At 53.7% G+C, this 18,868-nt stretch overlaps 4 protein-coding genes across 9 annotated transcripts; 1 reads left to right on the top strand and 3 right to left on the bottom strand.

Annotated features, from left to right (window-relative positions):
* The first annotated feature begins 417 nt into the window (after window positions 1-417).
* Window positions 418-4,176, top strand: LOC129587277 (AMP deaminase 2-like). Of its 2 annotated transcripts, XM_055480938.1 has the most exons (11): window positions 418-522; window positions 585-1,137; window positions 1,193-1,403; window positions 1,467-1,806; window positions 1,870-1,999; window positions 2,053-2,385; window positions 2,441-2,604; window positions 2,664-2,790; window positions 2,851-3,135; window positions 3,343-3,516; window positions 3,618-4,176. In XM_055480938.1, the coding sequence occupies exons 2-11, from the start codon at window positions 787-789 to the stop codon at window positions 4,041-4,043; spliced, it is 2,541 nt and encodes an 846-aa protein (XP_055336913.1). In that variant the 5' UTR covers window positions 418-522; window positions 585-786; the 3' UTR covers window positions 4,044-4,176. The 2 variants fall into 2 exon arrangements, with proteins under 2 accessions (XP_055336913.1, XP_055336912.1); XM_055480937.1 differs by lacking the exon at window positions 418-522 and having other exon boundaries at window positions 557-1,137.
* On the bottom strand, window positions 4,133-5,827 carry LOC129587278 (uncharacterized). The gene is made up of 2 exons (XM_055480939.1): window positions 5,038-5,827; window positions 4,133-4,985 (listed from the first exon to the last, which is right to left on the bottom strand). The coding sequence occupies exons 1-2, from the start codon at window positions 5,596-5,598 to the stop codon at window positions 4,215-4,217; spliced, it is 1,332 nt and encodes a 443-aa protein (XP_055336914.1). The 5' UTR covers window positions 5,599-5,827; the 3' UTR covers window positions 4,133-4,214.
* Window positions 5,828-6,268: 441 nt separating this feature from the next.
* LOC129587304 (mucin-5AC-like) lies at window positions 6,269-12,049 on the bottom strand. 4 transcript variants are annotated; one of them, XM_055480983.1, is made up of 9 exons: window positions 11,861-12,049; window positions 11,241-11,508; window positions 10,172-10,779; window positions 8,948-10,112; window positions 8,391-8,890; window positions 8,143-8,328; window positions 7,384-8,088; window positions 7,029-7,309; window positions 6,269-6,965 (listed from the first exon to the last, which is right to left on the bottom strand). In XM_055480983.1, the coding sequence occupies exons 3-9, from the start codon at window positions 10,752-10,754 to the stop codon at window positions 6,720-6,722; spliced, it is 3,666 nt and encodes a 1,221-aa protein (XP_055336958.1). In that variant the 5' UTR covers window positions 10,755-10,779; window positions 11,241-11,508; window positions 11,861-12,049; the 3' UTR covers window positions 6,269-6,719. The 4 variants fall into 4 exon arrangements, with proteins under 4 accessions (XP_055336958.1, XP_055336959.1, XP_055336960.1 ...); XM_055480984.1 differs by having other exon boundaries at window positions 11,241-11,505; XM_055480985.1 differs by lacking the exons at window positions 11,241-11,508; window positions 11,861-12,049 and adding an exon at window positions 11,160-11,218.
* Window positions 12,050-12,869: 820 nt separating this feature from the next.
* LOC129587303 (neuropeptide-like protein 33) lies at window positions 12,870-16,972 on the bottom strand. 2 transcript variants are annotated; one of them, XM_055480980.1, is made up of 3 exons: window positions 16,625-16,972; window positions 15,005-15,575; window positions 12,870-13,641 (listed from the first exon to the last, which is right to left on the bottom strand). In XM_055480980.1, exons 2-3 carry the CDS (start codon window positions 15,075-15,077, stop codon window positions 13,280-13,282), a joined length of 435 nt encoding a protein of 144 aa, XP_055336955.1. In that variant the 5' UTR covers window positions 15,078-15,575; window positions 16,625-16,972; the 3' UTR covers window positions 12,870-13,279. The 2 variants fall into 2 exon arrangements, with proteins under 2 accessions (XP_055336955.1, XP_055336954.1); XM_055480979.1 differs by lacking the exon at window positions 16,625-16,972 and adding an exon at window positions 16,267-16,559.
* Window positions 16,973-18,868: the final 1,896 nt, after the last annotated feature.

The following is an 18,868-nucleotide window of genomic DNA, read 5'->3' as shown; positions in this document are numbered from 1 at the left end:
TTCCTATTAGTACAGTATCTCAATCATAATTTGAGTCTTAGCAGCCTGTATATAACGTAAATTATTTGTAGCTGATTTGTTCCGCGCAGTTTGCGCGGGGTCTACTAGTATATCGATATTGCCCGATAAACTACGGTACTGATCGATAATCCCCGTTTAATAACACACTCACCGGGGAATCAAATATAACGTTCGCCTTCGGCGCAAATACTCCCTGTACAATGTACAATATAGGGACTTCAAATAGCGCTCATAATCAGCGTGATCTGTGCGTTCATTAAAATTATCTGCAAATAAACTGTATATATGTGTTTAGCGTTTATGTGTACGTATATGTGCTGTATATTTGTTTACTGTTTATGTAAATAATAGAAATGTATAACGCATATATATATGATAATATGCGTATATTTATATGCTTATTCATATTAATATATGCAATTATATAATTATTTTATAAATATATAATCAGCTATTGATAATCTTGTCATTTTGCTTTCCGGTGCCCAGGATTGAATCAGAGTAAGTGGGAAATTTGTTTTGGTGATTTCTCGAAGCATGATTGCAGCCGCATTTGTGGACAGGCTGAATCTGCAATCGGCGCGAGAGCGCGGCCATCAAAATGCCGGCAGCACTGCCAGTCTGCCGGTCTTCGGGCGGCCACGCACCAGCCGCTCGGCGTCGCTGGCCGGCATCGGCGGGCTACCCAGCGGCAACATTTTCAGCACGCTGTACCGCGGCGGCGCCGCATCCGGCAGCGCTGCATCGGCTACCTGTCTCTACCTGATGGCCGGCGACGAGGAGCAGGCACCACCGCCTCCAGGTGCGCCCTCCCAACCGCCCCGTCGGTCCGGTTCGCGACGCGGCCGGCTGCATTCCGCGACCGACCAGTTGGAGCCGGAATTCGGGGCCGGCGAGGCGGAATGGCAGGCGGAGCCGTCCAGTTCCGGGGAGCCGGCCGTGTTCGTGGGGGCCGTGTCCAAGTCGCACTCGGGCTCCGTCGGGATGAGCCGCACGGGCACCGCCCACTCCCATCTGACGGCGGACGGCGAAACTCGGACGCCGAATTTGGAGCCGGAGTTCCAGCGCGTCACCGTTATGCATCCAGCGGTGGACGGGCGCTTGACCGCCGATGAGGTCAGTACTTCCGGTTGATGTCTAGTCGATGCCTGTTTTAATTAGGTGTGTGCAGGCATCGATCTCGGAGGACCTGCACCGGTCGGCGCATCTCCTGGTGGAGGCCATCGCCTGCCGCTACCACTACATGCAGCAGTCGCACCAGTCTTTCTACCCCACCACCGAGCGCTTTCTCAAGGGCCTGCAGAGTAATCAACGCGTGGCGCGGCGGCTGGCCCGTCCAAGTGCTGCCGCTGCCTCCTACCAGCGCCGGCAGTCCGCGTTTGGTAGGCGCATCAGAAACAGCGAGATTGCCCGGTGTACTAACTTCTGGTGCGTTGCTTTGACAGAGCGCCACAACGCCGAGGGAGCGGGAACGGCGAGCGGCAGTCCCCGCAGCGAGAAGGACCCCTTCAGCTGCCCGCTCCTGTCCCCCGCCGGCTGCCACGTCCACTTTCACGAAGGCGTCTTTCAGGTGCGCTGTCCGCCGGACGCGCCCGTTCTCGGCCGGCGGCCCAGTCAGGACTCCACAGAGGCCGAGGGCATCACGCTGTCTCTCAGCGGTCCGTCCTTCGATGAAGCAGACGGAGAGGGGCGGGCGACCGGCGACACCCCGCTGGTGCAGGTGGAGCGCAACCAGTTCCTGCGCGACTTCACCGCGCTCTACCGCATGATCATCGACGGTCCGCTGTAAGTGTATATAACAACATTACATATATATAGAGTATGAAGTAAACGTCATGGTTTACGCAGGAAGTCATTCTGCTTCCGGCAGCTGAACTACCTGCAGAACAAGTTCCATCTGCACTGCAATCTGAACGAGAACCGCGAGATGGCCGCGCAGAAGAGCATCCCGCACCGCGACTTCTACAACATCCGCAAGGTACGTCTCAAAGGTCACTGTTTAACGGCTGACCAACAGCGGCACTGTGACAGGTGGACACGCACATCCACGCGGCTTCGTGCATGAACCAGAAGCACCTGCTGCGCTTCATCAAGAAGACGATGAAGACCAGCCCGCTGGACGCCGTCTGCCTGGACCCGGCCACCGGCCGGCCGCTGACCCTGGCCGAGGTGTTCGCGCGCATGCAGCTGACCACCTACGACCTCACCGTGGACATGCTGGACGTGCACGCCGACCGCAACGCCTTCCACCGCTTCGACAAGTTCAACGCCAAGTACAACCCCATCGGGCAGAGCATCCTGCGCGACATCTTCATCCGCACCGACAACTACATCCACGGCAAGTACTTCGCGCAGATATTGAAGGTAAGGCCGCCGTGACCTATAGGGAGGTGGTCGGTTATAGTGGGGGCGGTTGCAGGAGGTGATGGCGGATCTGGAGGAGAGCAAGTACCAGAACGCCGAGCTGCGGCTGTCCATCTACGGGATCAACATGGAGGAATGGGACCGGCTGGCCGAGTGGGCGGTTAGCAACCGCGTCCACTCCGAGAATGTCCGCTGGCTCATTCAGATCCCGCGTTTGTAGTACGTTCACTCCGACCGGCTTTTGTATAATTGTACTGTTTCTATGTTGGACGTTGCAGTGACGTGTACAAAGCCAGCGGCCTGGTCAGCAACTTTCAGGAGATGCTGCGCAACATCTTCCAGCCGCTCTTCGAGGTCACCGAGAATCCCGCCAGCCATCCGAACTTGCACCAGTTCCTGCAATACGTGCGTGCCGATGCATTTAATTACATCCGTCCATGACGTAGGTTGATGTTTAATTGACAGGTGGTGGGCTTCGATTCAGTAGACGACGAGTCGAAGCCGGAGCACAGTCCCTTCCACCTGGCCTCACCGCTGCCCGCCCAGTGGGACGGCAGCGAGAACCCGCCCTACGCCTACTACCTCTTCTACATGCACGCCAACCTGGCCTCCCTCAACGCCTTCCGCGCCTTGAGAGGCCTCGACACCTTCGCACTGCGTCCCCACAGCGGCGAGGCCGGGCCTGTCCAGCACCTCTTGGCCGGGTTCCTTCTGACTGAGAGCATTTCCCATGGTTTATTACTGAGAAAGGTCAGTACCGCGAATAACTAGTCTTGCAGACTTGCTGCTTTACATTCGAAATATTATCAGTAAACACGTATACTACACGCTTTTCATATGTGTTCGTTAAAGGTCAAGGGTCCATATGTAGGGTCAGTGGTGCATGATCATATGTGTACGTGTGAGATGACGGTATCAGCTGTTATTTGTAGTTATTAAATAGCGTGAACACTGCAGGTGCCGGTGCTGCAGTACCTGTACTACCTGACGCAGATCGGGATCGCCATGAGTCCGCTGAGCAACAACTCGCTCTTCCTCAGCTACCACCGCAACCCCCTCCCCGACTACCTGGCGCGCGGCCTCAACATCTCCCTCTCCACCGACGACCCGCTCCAGTTCCACTTCACCAAGGTCCGCTAACAAACTGCTTATTTCAGTCTCCGCTATAGCCATTAATATGTTTGCTGTATAAACGGAAAGGTCACTTAGATAAACGTTTATATGATGTTTAGGAGGCGTTGATGGAGGAGTACAGCATCGCGGCGCCCATCTGGAAATTGAGTTCGACGGACCTGTGCGAGCTGGCCAAGAACTCGGTGCTGCAGAGCGGCTTCTCCACGGCGGTGAAGCAGAGCTGGCTGGGCGCCGACTACCTGGAGGAGGGCGTCAACGGCAACGACATCTCCCGCACCAACGTCCCCGACATCCGCGTCGCTTTTAGATACGAGACGCTCTTCGACGAGCTGCGCACCCTCTTCGACACCGTCATGGACCACCACCACCCGCCCGCCAACGGGGGGCCGGCCGCCGAGCGGAAGCCGGTCAAGACGGCCGGCGACGCCCTCACGCACACGCAGACGCACGTACAGGGCACCGCAGGCGGGCGCCGACGCGACAAAGAGACGCCGATTCTGGCGAAACATTTTCCGCTGGTTTAGTTTCGTTCCCGGTGTTTTTGCGATGATAAAAACAGAAATTGTGCTTATAGCTTATTTAAAGCGATAAAATTGCTAATTTTGTTTATGTGCCAAATTTTATTCACACTGTTGCCACAGAACGATTTATTTACAATAAAAATAAAATGTACAGACTGTTAAGGCAAGAAGCTGCTACTTTTTTGTGGGGTAAGGATAGCATAAGGAAGTGACTTCCGTGGCAGAGACGAAGTATCGCGCGGTGCAGGCACCGCAGCTGTCTTCCAGGCAGCGCGCCGCCGGATATCCGGGACAACCGGACCCGTAGCGGCCGCAGGGCGGGAAATTGCAGACGATACGAAAAGCCCGTCCATCCGGGCACAACCGCGCCACCACCGCCGCCGGGATGGACAGACTCCCGGCGTCCGGTTGGCTGCGCGGTGGAAAACACACGGAAGTGACGTCCGTGGAGCCCAGCAAGAACTTGACCCGGCAGACGCCCGCCGTAGGGTTGACGGAACTGCTGCCGCAGGGATCCGAACTGCAGACGGCCGCCGGGAACTGGGGGCACACGGACGGGACGTCCAGGCCGCGGCACACCGTGTCGTAGTTGCAGAGGTTGGCCGGGGCCGGAAGGAGCGCCCGGCCAGTGCTGACACGGCAGCCGGTGTCTGACGCGGGATTAGCCAGCCCGACGGTGTTGCCGGGGGCCGGAAGGGGGTTGGAGTTGTAGGGAACGGGTAGCTGGTCAGCCAATGTACCACTTAATGGGCTTCCAGCGTTTCTCCAGGTAGGTGTTTGGGGGTTGGTGATCCCGCAGGATTGGGACACGTCCACGCCGTTCTGGTAGAACTGCGCGCGGCAGTCGCCACAGTGGAAGTTGACGCATTCCGCTGCCGGGTATTGCGGACAGCGGAAGACTTGGCAGGGTGTCTGCCGGTTGGGCATGCACGTCTTCTCCGTTATCTGTAGAGAAAACAGTAATACACTGAAGAAAACATGGGCTGATTAAATATACCGGTACGCCGGGAGGACAGACGTCGACCGCGGACCAGTAGCTCCGGGAGATGGAGAAGGCCGACACCGGCGTCACCGACGGATCGGCGCTGGGCCACGCCCCGTAGCTCAGGACCGGCAGCGGGCCGAAGCACTGCACGGTGACCTCCGTGAAGGCGTTAGGCGACGCCCAGTACAGTTGCGCCGCCGAGGCCTGTCCTGCCAACTGTGGCCATTGTCCGCGGGGAATGTAGAAGCGGGCGGTGCAGCCACCACACATGTCGTCAATGCACACGGCCGTCGGGTAGTTGGGACACAGGCCGCTGCTGCCGGTGGACGAGCAGGGCGCCACGCTGCAGCCCACGAAGGGCCGGTCCACCGGGCACGCTCGGGAGGCGCCGCTTCCGCTGGCTGTCGATGCGTACAGCTGGAAGGGGTAGGTGGGCAGCTGGCTGCCGGTGGCCGGCGGGATGTAGAGGAGCACTTGGCCGGCCTGGCCCAGCGCCGTCACCACGATGGGCAGCAGCAGGTTGATGGTGGCCATCGCCGGCCCCGAACCGTTGCCGGCCTCCCACGCCGGCATTGAATGTCGATGCAGTAGTGCTTCCGATTGATTGCAGCCCGGCTGCGATCTGGCGCGCGGAAGCGTTGCGGCCGGGATTAGCGAATTAGCCCTGCTGTGTAAATGAGAAGGGGGATGGTGTAGTGGATTAGAGAACAAGCTAACTTATCACATTACACGTGATTATGTGCAGCGGTTTACATGTAATAAAAATGTGATAATCAAGCGGGTTGCATGTAATTGAAGCGAGCAGTCCTCAAAAACGTCTGCATGGCTGGCACTTTCTGTTGAGCTGCACTCTGACGCCGGTACGGTAACCGGCATGTCTTTGCATACCTCCGGCATGCATCATCGCCGGTGCAGTGAAAGGCGCTGTCTTGCGTTAGCGCAGTGAAAGCGCTTTGTCGCCTAAAGGTTTGCTTGACACGCCGCGCATATCTACACCGATATGCAGCGTCGCAGGCAGCCAGCCTGGAGAAGCTTATGGGACGGTATTGAATGTTTATGCAGGTGTGCGTGGCCAGCGGTTGGCATGATTGGGAAAACATCTGCGGAACGACAAAAACGCGGCCACACCGGCTGATTTCCGGTGATTTGACAACGAAAAAACATACCGGCTTTGGTGCTATTATTAGACGAGTGAGTTACTCTATCGAGGCAACCGGTATTTTGTACTGATAGTATTGTGATAGAACAGTATACGACGATGTATTGAAACCGGAAATAGCTGCTGGACAAATACATAGCGCAGCGTGCTACAGAATACAGTCATCGCAAGCGACATTGCTGATTGTTAAGCGCAGCGCGCAACAATAACAAGGAAGTAATTCCTTCCCGACCGGAGCGAGACGGCCTGCTGTTGTGTCGGGTGGCGATGTAGTCAGCCATGTGCTCGCACGTGTCACCACAAATCCGCTACATTGTGCGGTACAGCTTGCTAGTGTACAGCCGTTAGCAGTGAAAAAGGTCAACAAGCCCCGCTGCCAGGAATACAACGCGTGCACAAAGACAAGCTTTAAGGGGGTGACCTTTGCAGCAAGAGCCACATTGGGCATAATAAACCTTGACTTTAGCTGCTATTTGCAAAACGTTAACAGCGCTGTGCAAGGCAGAGGCGCAATTAAGGCAAACAACGCGTGCCGTTAGAGGTGCGTGCGGGGAATCATCAGCTGACCGGCCTCGAGGTCCTCGCTGCCCGATGAGTCTCCCGACTCCAGAAGTGCGGCTGTGTTGGCAGCTGCTTCCGCCTGGCACACACTGCAGCCGTGCCCTGGCTGTTGGCGCTGTCTCAATCCGCATAGACCGTTTCGCCCGCTTCCCTCCAACTTCCGGTCACCGGTTAATGTTGCAGTGGGCTGTATCTTCGGACGCCCGTAAAGCGGGCTTATCTACATGCATGTAGTACAGTCATTTCGCTGCATCGCAACTTAAAAGACGCAAAAATGTCTAACCTGCAGCGCACACGCTTCCGCTGTTGGCCGGAACACCGCCGTCCGGGCTGAGCCGGCACCTGGCCGACATGCAGCCATGCGCAAGTCCACCTCCACTTCGCTGTCGCTCTGTTGGTCCACAAAGCCGCCGCTGGCCAGTGAGTAGTGCTGTTTTCGAGGGAACCGGCGCTTCGGGGTTTCCACGCTGGTCGGCCTCCACGTGCTCCTCCCAGTCCCGTCGCCGAGAGGGAGGTACTGCGTTATTCGATGCATACGTCGGCGACGTTTCGTGCCATAGGTGACTAAACATAACACTGGACTCCCATATGCTCCGAAAAACTCTGGACTCCAGAGTCTGGAGTTTCACTTAACTTACGTGTGGAGTCAGACAGCGAACCGCAAAGGTCATCCTCGGCCGCGCGGACGTTGTCGGACGAATCGACCAGCGCGTCGACCAGGTGTCCCCAGTCCACGTCACCGCCGTCGCCGGTGGCGGAGGTCCCGGTGCCGTAGTCGGCGGGGCGGTCGCGGTCTCGGTAGGCGCGTCCGTAGACAAACTCGCCCTCCGATCGGACCCGGCCCGGACTGAAGGTGGTGGGCGTGGTGCTGGTGCTGCTGATAACAGTGCGCGATGGACTGCTGCTCGGGCTGTCGCTCCGATACACAGTGACCTTTCCTACCGCACGCTGGGATGCTGTCGGTCGGCATGATTGATCCCGGTAACGACGGCTTTTCCGTCGGGTCTTTCGCGGACTGGACGGGTATCGGCCGGTGGGTCTCCTCCTGGACCGGTGCCGATCTTTGCGTTTTCGGAATTGTTGTTGAGCCGGACGACATTTGTGACTGGGTGTATCGTCGGTGTCACTGGTGTCGGGCTTCGCCGAGGCCTGTTTGAGGTCGGTGCAGGATGTATTGGTTCCGGCGTCGGCCAGCTCGTTGACTACAGCGGCGAGCGGGTGCACTGCTGGCAGCGGGCAAACGTCATCCGCAACTGGCAATTCACAAACATCGCCGGGATCGACATCCGCTGGGGGCGGATTGGCGTTCTCCAGTGGGCAGGTCTCCCCTTCGGCGTTTTCATCTGAAAGAAAGAATGAGAATGGTTGTTCGACTGCCAGCTGACTGACTTTCTTACCCGGCAGCCGGTTGCGGAGATCGCCGGCGTACGTAGTATTTGCCGGTACATTTAAGGATGTGTTGGAAAAGAACGTTGTGGAGGAGGGAAAATAGCTGATGGCCGAATCGTTGGAGGAGTGCAGTGTGAACTGCGAGGCGTTGGGTGCCGGCCAGACGGATGGTTGTTCGGCCAACACCGACGCACCTGTGGATGCGTTCAACAAACCGGAAGTCGTAGTTTTATATCGAAGTAAACGAAGAACATACCTGATGCTCCTGTAATTGGGTAGTTGATCGAAGCCGACGCCGATGCCGCGCCATACAAAGTAGGCTGGGAATGCAACGACCGGAAGTGGGTGGAGTGGTGTGATTGGGACAAGTCCATGTGCGGGTGGTAATTGGGAGAGAGCAGCTGCGAGTGATCGTCGTAGACCTGTCTGTGATGGTCAGCAGTATGTGACGGATGGACACCGGTCGGGTTGGCGAGGGACGCGGAAGCGCCCACGTCGGGCCGCAGATAGGAGCCGGTTGACGTTGAATGCAGCGGATCCCCGCTGACCGCCCCGCCCACTGTAACTGCTGAGCAGGACGCCACCGGAAGTGGGCGATTGGGCGGTGCCTGCTGATTTCGGCTGTGGGTAGAGAAGTTGGAACGGGTCGGGCAGATATGGGCACTGCGGGCGTCGGCTAGAGTGACGGCGCTAGCTTGTTGGCGCTCCTGTGCCTGCTGACTGGCCACTTCCACCAACAGCCGCTTCACCTCACTCCTAAAACAAGCAACCAGGCTGTTGATCTTGGGCTTTTCTTTCCGTTAATTGACTTACCTTCGCTGCATGCACTGGCAGGAAGCAGCACCGGCCACCTGACTGCTTGCCTCCGACGCCGACTGCCACTGGACCGATTTGGACTGTTTGGCCACGGAGCATGTCGAGTGGCTGAACGGTCCAACGGTTCCAGTACGGGCGACGTTCGCGCTGGACGGAACGTTTACCGACAGTTCCGGCTCCGTGCTAGTGCACCCCGATTTAACTGCGACCAACTGGCTGTGCGACGTCCCGCAGGAGCGAGCGTCCTTCGGCTGGTTGCAGGGAAGAGGCGCTGCACTGGTTCCGGCGTTGACGTTTGTGGGAACGTGCGTTGGGTCGGTGCCGGTGCACGCCGATTTAGCGGTGGTCAGCGAAGAGTGCGTTGTTCCGCAAGAGCGCGTGTCTTTTGGCGGAGGGCACGGAAGAGGCGCCGCACTGGTGCCCACGTGCATCCGGTCGAGGGTCTGCTCTGAGTGGAATTTATGGGGCTGCGTAAAGGCCGACAGGGTGGCGGTGAGCGCCTGCGCTGATTTGGAGTGTGCCAATTGGCAAGCGGAGCGCCCGGCGGCTGCATCCGTGGTGTTATGTAGCCGATCGGCGCTCTGCGAGCGGGACACGGTGTGTTGCGCCGTTTGACAGGCTTGCGATCGGCATGCGTTCAGCTCGGCGCCTCCGGTGTGCGTGGCGCTGGTGCAGACCGCGGCGCTCTTCGTCGCCGGCACGGCAAAGCGAGGCGTGGAGGTGCAGACGGAGACGGGCAGTCCGGCAGCACCTGGAAGTGGGTGCTGGCTGCACTGGACGCCGGTGTCGGCGCGGTGACACAGCGCCGACGTGGACACCTGGGCCGAGCACTGGCTGGGCGCGGCGTGGGCCCCACAGGAGGCGTGTGCCGCCGGCTGCGTCTGATTGTGGGCCGACGCCAGGGAAAGGTGGGTAGGCGAGCAGGCCGCGTTGACCGTCAGTGTCTGCGGGGCTCGTAGCGGCACTGCGGCGCCGCACTGCATCTGGGCGGTGTGCGGGTCCAGGTCGCCCGCGTCCGGCCTGTGCATGGCGGCGGTGGGCACGGGTGGAAGTGGAGCGGTGAGGCACTCGTCACTGGCAACGGCGGTTTCCGACGAACTGATCTCCACCACGCGGCAGCTGCAGCGGGCTGTTTCCTTCCCCTCCAAAAAGAAGCGTTCATCTAGAAAGAAAAAGGCTGTTTTACTGGCTCGACGTGGATACACGTTGTCGGGCACTCACTCACAGTGGTTGCGCAAGTGTCCCGCATGAGGCACTTGGCCATCTTCATGGACTGCTGCTGACGCCGGTGTGCCGTGAAGACGGCAGGCGGCGCGCCTATCCGCGGATACGGATCCCCGAGGCGGGTAGCCATTTGGCTACTGGCCAGGCTGTCGTCGGGACCTCCCGGGGATAGGGAGCGTGGGCAGTCGGGACGGCAGGTGCAGACCGGAAGAGGGCTGCAGCGGCTGGAGCGACTGGTGAGGGTGGCCGGGGGACGGTTAAGGGTTGGACGGCGAGCCGACAGCGTCCGCCCACGGGGAGACGGACGCTGGCGTATTGCAGCGACGGCGGGGCCAGGGTGCCGGTGTCCGCGCGGTCGGGAGAGGGTGACTGCGCGGCGGCTCTGCTCCACGGTGTGCACGTGGGTCCAACGCTGCTGGCCGGTCGCCCGCAGCGCCGGTGGCTGGTCTGGCTCCCTCCGCGGCGCCGGATGCTCCGCAAATGCGTCGGCGTTGAGGCGCAGCTGCGGGCTTTCGCGGGTCAGACGCTGCAACTCCTTCAGTTTACGCGAGATCTCCTCCAGTCGGCGCAACGGGTCCATGCCGGCTGGGCGTCGGACAGGCGGCCTGCAAGGGAACGGGAAACGCCGGTCGAGATTCTGGTTATGGGATAAGCGCATCGTGATTTGTATTACGGTATAAGCTGATAGTAGCTAGATAGAATTAATGCCAAGGCTGCTACACAGCATTTTGCAAAAATTATATTCGTTGCAGCACGAGCGCGCTGTCGACTGCAGCGGGAAGAAGGGGTTAAATTTTCACATTTCAGTGCTGGAAGTGCAGTGTGTCAGCAGACGCTGCGCTGGCACGCATCGTGCGGGTGCATCGACATTCAACAGTAGGAGTTTGTGTAAATCTGCAGCCTGCAGGTGACTGCGGCTGAGAGAACATGCACTGGTTGTGAGCAGCATCGATACTTCGCTATCGATCCCTCTTTTTCACTTTACCAAGCGATGAATCAGGAATGGGACGAGTGCAACGATTAGGATGCGGCAGCGGATCGCAGGACAATTAAGAGCATTACTCACGGCGGATCGATATCAATCGGCAGGTTAAGTCTGCAGTGGCGACAGTGGTTAGCGATGCGTCAGAGCTTTCCCTTTCGATGCGTTCCACTTTGCTTCCCGGCTGAGATCACCAGGCTCCCCATGTCCGTCCGCACGGTGCTGCCAACCAGCCAGCGCGTCCCAGCAGCCAGGCATCGGTCCCCGTCCCGCCCAGTGAATGCAGTTGCAGAGGGCCACGGCACTGCATGGCCAGCGTATGACCTTTCCCAGCAGTACAATAATTGTACTGCTAATGAGAAACGAACAGTTCGGCACGGTCCAGTGCGCGTTGTATAATGTATTCAATTTAATTTCTGTTATATTTCTTCTATCAAATGAGCTACATAAGCACTTAATGATGCTTTAATATCAAAACCAGCGAATACTATGTATGTACTTCAACATTAAGTAATTGCTCTCAATGCTAATACCGTCCAGGTGTACGCTGATAGTAGTGAAACTTTTATAATTATTAATAACTTAATAATTATAATTATTAATAACTTAATAATTATATTTATTAATAACTTTTATAATTATTAATCGTGAAACTTTTATAATTATTATAATTGTGTATTATTTTACTACTGTGTTACTTATACCTTTCCTCCTCTCTTAACGCGCTGTGGCGTGTTCGTGGGATGTGCAAAATTAATACAACTACAGTAACACTTCCAGTACAGACTACACACACGCTAAATTATGGTACGGTTATCTTTCCTTAAAAGGTCACGTATCTATTCAATAAATACCAGTACATATCTGCTTTTATCTGCCTCACGTGCATAACTTTAAATTTAGTTGCGAACTTTAAATTACTTTGCAATGGTACCTACGACTTGCCAAGCTGAAGCGGATACTCGCACCGAACATCTAATAAGCAGTAATGTGTGTGTTCTCTGCAGCATCCATGGCAACTTGCTCATTTCTTCCGACGGCCGGATTACAGTACTTCTGTCATTCGATTACTTACTTAATTAGGTTCTACTAACAGTTGCAGGTACAAAGCGGCATAGGCGTTATCTGTCCTATGAAAGCTGGACATGTGGATTTAACTGTATGTTTTATTCCCGTGGGCTCAGTGGGTGCCACCGTGCCAGTATGTGTACAGACGCCAGGGAAGGCGACACAGGGACAAAAGCTCAGAAGCAATAAGCGCATTACACAATAATGCGATCCGACGATCGGTGTGGTGATTTGGGCGCCGGGAGCGGGTGAAGTCCGACAACTCTGGCGTAGTGCTACGTATCTGTTACGTATACAGGTATGCTTATCCAGGGCGAGGTTGACTCCCGCGCCATTACACACAAGACGATCGAGGTTGATTCCGGGGCAGCAGCGCTCAATACCGGTCACGAGATGAATCAGCTGCGCCTCCCGGAAATTACCCTAACGGCTTTCATTTAATTTGCGCACTAATCCCTACCGGTAGATAAATTACGCAGATCCTGTGGCATTAAGTTAGCGGGCAAATAACGGCGCAGCGATCAGCTTCGCCAAAATTGTTTATACTTGTTTGTTAGTAACGGATTATTATTAATCGATATTTTTGAGGAGCACGTGTCCACCTTTCTAAACTGAGTTAGAGGCCAGAACTAATCTGAGAAAAAGGTGGCTCTTGACCTTTTATTGCAGTTATGCAGCTGTCCAACAAACACGCAAACCCGACAAATTAATTGGCTGAAGCTAACAGTAAGAAGCAAGCAAACAGAGTCGCGGATAATGTACTGTACACGGGATGCAGCGCGTAACAAGAGATATGTATCATCTAGTAAACAGTGTCAACAAGAATACAAATGCCAACAGAAACGTAGATTCGCCAAATTAATAAACTAATTAATCCAGTCTAATTAATCTGCACCGGTAGTGGACATTTCACCATTAGGCGCGAATAAAACCAGGCTCATCCAGACAGACAGGCTAGATGTACAGCAGCACGCGTTACGGAACGGAAGTGGTAGACAGTGGGAGGGATGGCAGAAGAAAGGTTACTCCACACGACGGGCTCAGCCCAATCAAATCTATCTGACGAGGCCTAGGCAGGGGAGGGCCAGTGTGAGCAGTGCCAAAACCGTGGCCAGATATCCGTGCTGGTGCGTGCCGCTGGCGGCGCCCCAGTAGCCACGCCCGTAGCCGTAGCCGTAGCTGGACTGCGGGCCGTACATGTTGCCGGCGGAGGCCTGTCCGTACATGCCGTACTGCGAGCCGTACGGCTGCTGCCCGTACCCGCCCGCCCCGCCGCCCGCGCCGTAACTGCCGCCCATGGGGCTGTAGCCGCCGCCCGCGCCGGCGCCGTAGCCGCCCTGGCCGTAGCTGCCCGGCTGCCCGTAGAAGCCGCCGCCGTACCCGTACTGGTTCCCGTATCCGTATTGGTTGTACTGACCTGCAAATCACAAATTTACAATCAGCACTATTTAATTAACAGGACACTAAATGGACAGACAGTTCTCTTAGCGTAACGTTTCCCGTGATTTTTGTGCACGGTAATTTAGCTTGGTAAATTCAGCGCATGTACGCAGCACCGCGGGATCCTCGTGACACAACCAACACCCCGACGATGTTTGCATAAATCTGAGACACTTAGAAAACACTCATAACGCCACCAAGCAGCCACTTATATTTGGCCGCATTTACGATTTACTTTTGCTGATTACTCCAAAATATTTCCCCAACACTATCCGGCGTAATAAGCGTGCAGATCGCTACAGTAAGCATATTTATTTTTTTCTTTTTGTTTCACAACAAATCGTTCTTCGATGCATTAGAAGCCGGTGACAACGATTAGAATTTTTTGGTAAACCATTTTTTCCCTCAAGATTTTCTGCTCTGAACGAAATGGGGTAGTTGCCGGCATTTTGAACTACAGATTAATTTTGAAACGGGATAGGTAATACAGGTAGAATAGTGTATCATTTCAAAACCGCACGAAATATTAATGCAGCTACAGACAGATACTACAATAATCATTTACGTAGGAGACCCGCGAATTGCAGTACTTTATTGCACAGAAGTGTATAGAGTGCGCGCTGCGCCGACTGGCGGAAGAGATGTAGAGCTGAAGGTCAGCCGTAACAGTGTTTGCTTAGCAGTCAATTAATAAAATAATGTGTAGCATGGTTTTCGTGCCTGGGAACAAAGCCAGCGCTGTGTAAGCAGTGCTGTTTGTTTTGCTGCGCTGACACGCGCCGGATCAGCTTATAGCGGCACAGGCCTAGGCCGGACTGCACTAACAATTAGCAGTACAACCGGATCAGGCGGGATCAGGCGGGTTCGGCCCCTCTTAATCAGTGCAACTGTACTCGTACTGTGTTCACACTGCTGGACAGGATGATATCTTCCTAAGATTAGCACCTAAGCTGGACACTGGCCCCTTTTTCACTGGTCAGCTGCATTGTCGGCGATCACTAATTTGCCGGCTTTGAAGAAAAATTAAGGACTGCAACAGGTATACACATAATCAAGTCCCCGACTAACGTATTATCAGAACGCTGCTCTTAACTGATTAAGATGCATAATACAGTCCATTTCGCTGGACAGATCGATGGTCGTCCCGTTTCCGGGCGGCCGTCTCTGGAGGCGGTCCGGAGGACAGAACCCGGACTCCCGACCGGACATATCTCAAACAGCCATAGGAAAAAAGCCTCACTACTATACCGCATTAGTGTGCAAAATATACGCTAGGCAGATGACTATGAACGTAAGAACTACGACATTGTACTATCCGTGGAGGACGTGCATTCACTGACCTAGTGCCGTCCACGCCAGTGACAGCCAGATGACGGCGCTAAGCAGCACACTCGACTCAACAATTCCCTGCATTTTTCCTTCTCCGCCACGAACGATAAAAATACGATAAAAGTGTGAGCTATAACGATGAAAATCGCTGGGTGCCGAAATGCAGTAGACTATAATCCCAACTGGAGGAATTTTCCCAAGGGAAGGCAACGTTATCAGTAACCGCTATCCGTGGTTATCAGTAGAAGTTCCCAACAACAGCAGGCAACAGGAATCCCAATCGCAGCCGATTACACCAACTTATTGTATGCCACAATGATCAGACGATGAAGAGGTGCACGTGAACTTCCGGTCAGATAGGAGTGAAATCAGTATCCGATCGGCAGGAGGCCGTTATAATCGTATAATCAAACGGTATGACGTATAAACGACGGAGGTGCGCTTAATCGTACATATCCACATTAAGCACGATTAATGTCCGATTCGATCCAGAGAAGAATAATGCGCTGCCAGGGGAGTTTATCTTCTTTTACGCCGTGGTCAGCGAGGAAGCCGTGGTGTGGATTACGTTATATTGTGCACCTGCAATCACACCGCAAACACATTAACCTGAACCCGCGGACTGGATCAGTTGTCTATCTCCCGTTGAAATTCCCGGGCGCACTGCATTACTGCTGGTTGAATTACTTAGCAGAACAGCATTGAATGGAGGCAGTCCTGCTGCATACATGTATATGCCGGGCATAGTGCATAGCCTCACTAGCCTATGGCAATATTTGCCGTTCATTCTCGCCCACTTTATAAGGCCAACCATAACAATGCGCACACATCGATCGACATGCTATGCAGTCGGCAGTATCTGTATCTGCACATGTACGTTAATAGACTGTAGGGATTACTAATCACAGGTAAATGTAAAAGCAGCGGATCCAACGCCAACAAACGCATAACGCAACTGCAGCTAAGCCCGCTGTTAATTGCCTGACTGCTCCTTAATGAGCAATCTTATCCGCTTCCGGGCGGAGCGGCTACAGTCTCCGGCAGTACCTTCTCAAGCGGAATTAAGTCAAGTGACTCCACAGTCTCATATAACGTCCGTAGTCGCCGGTATATGCATTGACTGCACTTTGCTGTCCCTTTTGTTCGCTAATATTAATTACGTTAACGCACAATAATTATTAGTGGCAGGGACTTCCGCTGCCAACGATTAGGATTAGGTGGCATATTACGTCCCTTGTTGCAACCGTAGTATGATTATCTGTATTGTACCTACCGCAGGCGGCTTATTAGCTAAGGGATTCCAATTCCAAACCAGACCATTAACAAACACCGCGCGCTGTTTGACCTTCAGCTGGCGCTAAGCAGTAATAACTAAGGGGAACGAGTCAGCTGCGTCCGGGAACAGCGACCACAATATTCCTCAACGAGAAAACTAGTAACCATTAAGAAAACCTGTAACGGCGAACTTGAATGGCAAGAACTTGAATATTAGCGTTGGACTGCACTGCGCCATCAAGGCTGCATCATGCATGCATTCTGCAGCGTGATGCCTGCACCGCCACCGTATCGTAATGGCTGTCACACGTACATTAATGCAGCTACTGTATAGAATATCAAAATGCATTACTCACCTAGAGTAGCAGGTACAGTACGAGCCGGTTTTAGTACAACGATGATGGTCGTCAGTGAGATCTATAGGTACTCGTACTTCCGACAGGTAGATACAGATCGATACGCATGAGCGGGGCTAAGTAATTGTTATTTGACATCAGTTGCGGCCGCTGCAGTGTAGAATATAGTGTATGGTAAGTACTCTCCTACAGGTCGGTCTTTAATGGGCAATAACGTTAAGTCTAATAACGGTTATAAGCGGTTGCCGGCAAACAAACAGAGCACGAATACTAGCACAGCGAATTGGATGAATTATACTAAAATATATAACTAGCGACTGCTTTGAATGCTGTGACTGGGTGATCATGAGCGTGAATAACAGTCCCACTCTAGCTTTGAAAATATGTAACAACATGAGCATGGCTCGATGCCAGCCAATGCAGTGCCCCGCAGCGTTGACGCTGAGCTTACCGTAATCATATTAACACATACAGGTACGGTACATACGCTGCTCAAAATAATGTGCACAGGTGCGCCATGCCGACGCTAATAATATGCACTTTAGGCAATGTAAAGTAAGTTAAAGTATGTAATATTATTTGCGGATAATATAGTATTAAGCGCCGGTACAGAAGTATGAGTACTTCTACAGCAAGTGTAAGTCCCAGTGCAGAATGAAAAACTGGTTTCCCCGGGAGATGGACGGTGCGGTATTTACGTGCAGCCACAGCGGCCGGTGTCAGTGACCACTCCGAGTTGTTTATAATTATTACGCTGGACACTGAAGAGTTCAAGCTTAAGCCCATACCAATGTACTCTGTCATAATCCGATATCTGGCTTTTCTTTTCGCTCACAAACACTGATTGTACCGGTGTACGCAGACCATACCTGGGACAGGTTTGGAGTAGACTGCGCACAGTTTCACTTGGATGATAAAATGATACAGTATTATTGTCTAGTGCAGTTGTGCTGGCGTACAAGTACAGTACATCGAAACAACTAGCCGCATAAAGCAGTCCCAAAGTACGGCTGTGTTTTCTCGGCATGGCATTTGCACCCGTATTAAATTATACTGTACTGTACATTTATACAGGTTTACACACCGTCCACCATTAGCTTGACCACAGCTTGCTGCGTTTTCCATGATTTCACACACGTAGTATACAGCTCGGGCAGGGCGGTATGGTACGGTGGAGCAGCATGTTGTTCACTTGTAACCGGTTTTTTCGTCTCATTGCACGAGTTGGTAAAAATATTTCCGACTGCGCTACTTCCTGCACCATACCAGATCTGTTACACATTCTAGCTCAAGGTTTCTAGCGCTACGCTGCGGCGTAGCGGTGTCGGCCTTGCCTTCGCCTGCCAGGTGCAAAACAGGTATTCAAACTCGGCCGCCGGCTCGTATATTTACGAAACGCAATTACTGCGCGGCGTAGTTTGCACTGTTTATTAAGGAATTTCGAGGCGGCTGAGGTTGTAGAGAACACTGCTGGTCATTTGCCATTAACACCGTTAGCCTGGCGTCGTTCACACGCACGTTGTAACTCCTGGGAAGCAGGTCGTTCTCTGCGAACGCCCGCATTGACGTCATCGGACGCTGTCCGCTCACGTGTGCATTACGCACAAGCGCTAAGGGAGAAGTTCTCCCGAATTCTTCATTGATTACAGTACATAAGTATCTGAAGCAATAACTAAACGAAAATTTGTCATCAAGTTGTGCAAATCATTGCAGTCTTTGTCAGTGTGAAATTGTAGGGGATCGGGAAGCTTCGTGGCTTCCGTAAGAAGAGACATCTACGAGTACGTATACTGGAGTGGCATAGCGATACTGGTACTGTCCACTACTGGCACGCTACATAAAGAAATATTTAAAAGACACTTAACGTTTTTGGCAATCTTGTTTCCGGTCTATATATATGCAGGTCATATAAGCGCATAGAACTATACCAATATATAGATATACTACATTCATATAGATATACTACCATTGCTCAAAATTGCCAATGGTCACTTCGGCTTACAGCCGTGATAAAAGTGTTGTGTCAGTAGATCTGAATGGGCATAAGCTTGAACCGGAAAAATCAGTTAAGCACTTGGGGGTGATAATTGATGAGCATTTGAAATGGACCGATCAAATTAAAAAGGTCCAAAAAAGTGCTTATCATGGAATTGCCCTCATAAACAGTGTAAAGAGCGGACTGCCGCTGCCCCAACGCGTTGGACTTTATCACGCATTCGTCCAGTCCCACCTGGACCATTGCTC

The sequence above is a fragment of the Paramacrobiotus metropolitanus genome, unplaced genomic scaffold, assembly GCF_019649055.1.
Source record: "Paramacrobiotus metropolitanus isolate TYO unplaced genomic scaffold, Prichtersi_v1.0 Parri_scaffold0000024, whole genome shotgun sequence".
In the NCBI taxonomy this organism is placed as follows: domain Eukaryota; kingdom Metazoa; phylum Tardigrada; class Eutardigrada; order Parachela; family Macrobiotidae; genus Paramacrobiotus; species Paramacrobiotus metropolitanus.
Note: the sequence above shows the minus strand (reverse complement) of the source record. Positions and strands in the feature narration are given on the sequence as shown.